Source organism: Penaeus monodon, chromosome 16 (genome assembly GCF_015228065.2).
Source record: "Penaeus monodon isolate SGIC_2016 chromosome 16, NSTDA_Pmon_1, whole genome shotgun sequence".
Taxonomy (NCBI): domain Eukaryota; kingdom Metazoa; phylum Arthropoda; class Malacostraca; order Decapoda; family Penaeidae; genus Penaeus; species Penaeus monodon.
Genome location: NC_051401.1, coordinates 41844798 through 41849315, shown reverse-complemented (window position 1 = coordinate 41849315; position 4518 = coordinate 41844798). Strand labels below are relative to the sequence as shown.

The 4518-nt window shown below is 40.6% G+C and overlaps 1 protein-coding gene across 1 annotated transcript; it reads left to right on the top strand.

Moving 5' to 3' along the window:
• Nucleotides 1-699: 699 nt before the first annotated feature.
• LOC119583055 lies at nucleotides 700-4078 on the top strand. The gene is made up of 4 exons (XM_037931568.1): nucleotides 700-877; nucleotides 1071-1169; nucleotides 1642-1793; nucleotides 2980-4078. Exons 1-4 carry the CDS (start codon nucleotides 700-702, stop codon nucleotides 3454-3456), a joined length of 906 nt encoding a protein of 301 aa, XP_037787496.1. The 3' UTR covers nucleotides 3457-4078.
• Nucleotides 4079-4518: the final 440 nt, after the last annotated feature.

Here is a 4518-nt window from a genome sequence, read left to right as displayed (position 1 = left end):
CAACAGAACAACAATAATAACGACAGCAGTTGCCAGTTATTATTCATTTATTCCAAATTGGCAGCTAATCAGGTAGAAAAGAAACGACTGGCAACTCACCCGAACTTTTTTTCGCCATCTCTTTTTTGAGAAAATGGTGTTGAAGACAACTAAGAAATGTTTTGTATTTTTAAAAGTTATACATAACAATGTAACCACAATTTTATTACTTTATTTCACAAAACTACAGACTGAAGCGGCGTCCATTATAGTCGGGTAAGGTGCCAATTTTTCTTTCCTAAAACTATATCATATAAGGATAGGTGCGTGTATCCGTGGATGCGTTAGCTCTGAAGGGCCTCGTTAAAATGAAAGAGAGAATGAGAAAGAAAAACAGCATAGCCATATTCAATTTTTTTTTTGTACAGTGTTTCACGATGAATCGATTTTTCGTCAGGAAGTATAGATTTTAATTACCATTTTCCCTTTATATTTACTGGCGTTTCTGTTTCAGAGGGTCTCCTGTGTTAATTTTTTAGTTTACTAAAATATTAGAATAATAATGGGATATTTTTTCACTTCGGACCTTCATTCATTACAGTTTATAATTTACTGAAGTTTAGCGAATAAGTTATGGATATTTTGTCCTTATTCTCCCTTTTACGAAGCCGCCCGGAACGTCTTTCAGGAAAATTAAAGTCATAAGTTTTATTGGTGGCGATGGTGATGAGAGGTGGGCGACGGGCGTGGTGGGTGGGCGTGGTGGTTCTGCTGCTGGCGAAGAGCACGTGGGGGAACTTCATAGTGTACAAGTTGGGCGAACCCGGGATGTGTACAGGCTTCGTGAAGACCCTGTCGACGCTTACGGACACTTGCTGTGCCATGGCTTGTAGTGCAAGTAAGTTCGTTAACAGTATTTTTACATCATTACATGCAAAATTGTTCATATTATTCTAAGCGTAATCAACGAACCGACTGGAGATGTGTCGATACTGACAAGGTCAATAGAGATTCCTTTTAGAGACAGAATGTTTACTCTTTTATAAATACTACTTATTTAATTACACGTAATATCAATGCCAACTTTGCAGACAACGTATGCAATGCGTTTGACTACCAAGATGGCCAGTGTTCGCTGTACAAGTTCCTGGTTCAGCCGGGTACATCCTCTTTGACCTGTTATGTTCCAGGTCAGTGTTGTTGCATGTGCCGTTTGACTTCTGTTATCATTCAAGATACATTTACGTGCTTAAAAAAGAAGAAAAAACAACAACAACTATACGCACCTGTTAACTATTAAATTGCTTGTCTTTCAATGGAAAAATTTGCCTGTATTAATTATTTTGAAGGCATGCTTTTATCATTTTGTTATTATTGTTATTGTCAGCATCATTTCTACTACATTTTGACGATTAAAAAAAATTATTCTTGTTCCTGGATCTTCCTATAATATCTCTGTTTTCTTCCAAAAATATCATATTCAGTCATACAACTTCACAGCGAGGCAGTTGTATACAGAAATCTAGTCAATACTCGCTATACATTCTCCATTTTTCACCGTGAAATGTGCCTACCCTTCCTGTAGTGTGTTTATTCTTCTTGCAATGTGCTTATCCTTCCAACAAGGTCATTATCCTCCACGTAGTGTAATTACCCTATCAGAGGATGCGTTGGGCGCCAGTCTGCCAAGCATCGCCGACTTGACGACCCCTGCACGACAAGAGACACCCTCCACGACGGCCTCCGCACAACAGATGTCCTCCACGACGACCTCTCGGCCTGGCAACGACGGCGCCACGACCCCTTCCTCCTCGGTAATATAAGTCTCGGTTCCATAGTACATAGTATGTTTTGCATAGTACGTTTTCTACCATTTTATCAATGCGGTAGTGTGCTTTGTCGCCCAATTGTCTCTGCAAAAATGATTGAATTTGGAAATCAGACAAAATTTACGAACTCCTTGAAATGCCTCAGAGGTCAACGCTTTCTGTGAAAGAACCTTTGGGTATCCCGATGATGCTTTGCTGAATAGCCTGTCCTGATTTCACGGAATCACGCTTATTCATTGTGCGTGATTGCATTTACTATTGATTCTCAGAAATAAAACTTGCATTCTCAATAACAGAAACTTATCAATATGTGTGCTTCATGTGCATCCAGTAAATGTGCTTATTTTCACCCACTGGATCCGAGTGACGTGACCATCGCGTCTTGAAAAAATCCGGGTCGAGGGGCGGGTGACGTGAACATGCCGTCAAGGGAAAATCAGGCTGTAGGCCGGGTGACGCGAACGCTGCGGCTTAACGCCAGGGTGAAGGAAAAGACTCGCCACGAGTGTACAACCTATTGGGAGGTTTATTTTAGTCATTTGGGGGTTTTGCATTATTCCCATCGATGTATGAGTGTGGAATGTAATGTCCATGAGCGGTGACTGGAAAAGCGCCTTTTCCATGCTCAGCATCGTATTCATGGCGCCGAGGGCGGCGACGCAGGTTGTTTACGGAAAATTGAATATTACGTAAAAAAAAAAACAGAAGTAACATACTGTTACATAGTTTTATTTTTCTGCCCTGAGTTGTAGACTACCTTGAGAGGTGACTGGAGTCTGTGCAAAGAAAAAAAAATCTGGATAATGCAATTCAAATAGCAAATATGGACCTTGGAAAATGGCCAAAAAGCTAAAAACGCTTATGCGTAAAAAAGTAAATAATATAACAATAGGAGGCACAGTCTTGCCATCACGCATACGTTCGCGTGTGCACGCCTACAAGCAGCCACCCAGCAGAGCGGCCGCTCGCGGTAGCATAATGCCCGGATTTTTTGTGACGTGATTGCCGTGACGCAACCGGATCCAATGGGCTCAGATGTATATATTTTCATAAGTTATAGGAAACATGCACGTAATTAAAAATAAGTTATATATAATTCTGTTATCTTCAAGAAATACAGACAGGAAAAATAAGAAGGACATGACAAGACTCCTTACTTCCCTATTTCCAGGGCTGGTCATCATCGCCAGTAGACTTCAAGGATACATCTGAATTGCGAATCACTCTCCAGCAAAAATGCGCCACCAACGGAGGAATCATCGGTATATTCAAGAAATCAAACATCTTTTACTTCCTGTGCAGACGGTCGCCCAACGAAATCCCGCTGGTCGTGTCTGATCCTGGGTCGCCCTGTTCAGGTACCAAAGTCAGCTGTTTGTCCACCACGTGTGATGAGGACAAGATCTTCATCGGCTACGACCAGAACGGGCCAAAGGGACCCTGCTACAAAGTCAGCAGTCAGCAGGCCACTGTTGACAAGGGAGACTGCTACATCGAAACTACCGCCGCCCCTCTGCCAACCGGGAAGGGCGGCTCGTGGACGCAGTGGCGGGTCTGCCGCACGGACGCTTTCTTCGTCATCGTGGGAGCCGACGTGTCTAGCGGCGACATCTTGAACATCACCTGCTGTAGAGCCAAAACTGTGTAATCACGACTAACGTTTGTGTCAGTTGCTTGTGAAACCCTTGCCGTAAAATCAGTAATCTCTGTTATGACTTACCAACTTTTCCATCACGCTGGCCTATTTAAAGTATTTCTTTAATTCGGTATATTATATTATTACTATAGAGAAAGATTGCAAAGTAAGAAAAAAAACTGATTTCAAGGGCTTCTTGTAGAATGGCAACACTATCTGTCTGATAGTGGTCGTCTTGATTTGTTTTGAAAATATTCCTTCATCCATCATAAAAACGTCAAACCATAAACTCGTTGATACTTATAAGTTTGAATAAATACTGTATGTGCAACCAACCTTTACATTAATGAAACAGAAAGACTTGCATAACACATCTTGATGCAAGCAATCTTGAAGGTCGATATTTCTGGATAAAAACCCTGATGTGTGTTTTTCTCATAAGTACTTGAAATTTACATTAGGCATTTCATGACATCAGGCCAGAAAACACTAGGAAGTTTGTTTACATCGCTGGTCTATCATGTTGCGTCTTTACGGCATATGTGAACACATTCCTCTGATTAGAGGTAATAATGATATCTGCGTTTCGTGTAACTACCAGGCATTCGTGCATTATAATATTCAGCTACCATTTTATTATTTTTTCGTTATTAAAACCCCTCATAAAGAATAGAAGTCAAAGAGAAACTATGATAACTCTTAAAATCACCACGAAAGCAACATCCGTGGTTTTGGCTGTCGTCATACACGTGTAGTGTTGTCTGACGTCGTTATTAAATTCTTTATAGCAAATAAAGAACAGTAACTTTACTCTTTATTTAACGGGTTTTTAACATTTTTCTTCTTATACATATGCAGGCTAGCGGATTTACCTGTTTCACCTTTATTTCACTGAAGAAAAAACGAAAAGGTTTCCAGTGTTATTAGATCACTTTTAGTACATCAGTGTGTGTGTATGTGTGTAGCGTAGTTATGTGCGTATAGTATGGCTATCGCGTAATGTTTAAGTAATAAAAGTAATTAGCAGCCAATGCGGCTTTTACCAGCCTATGTTTCAGAACAGTGCCCATAAGT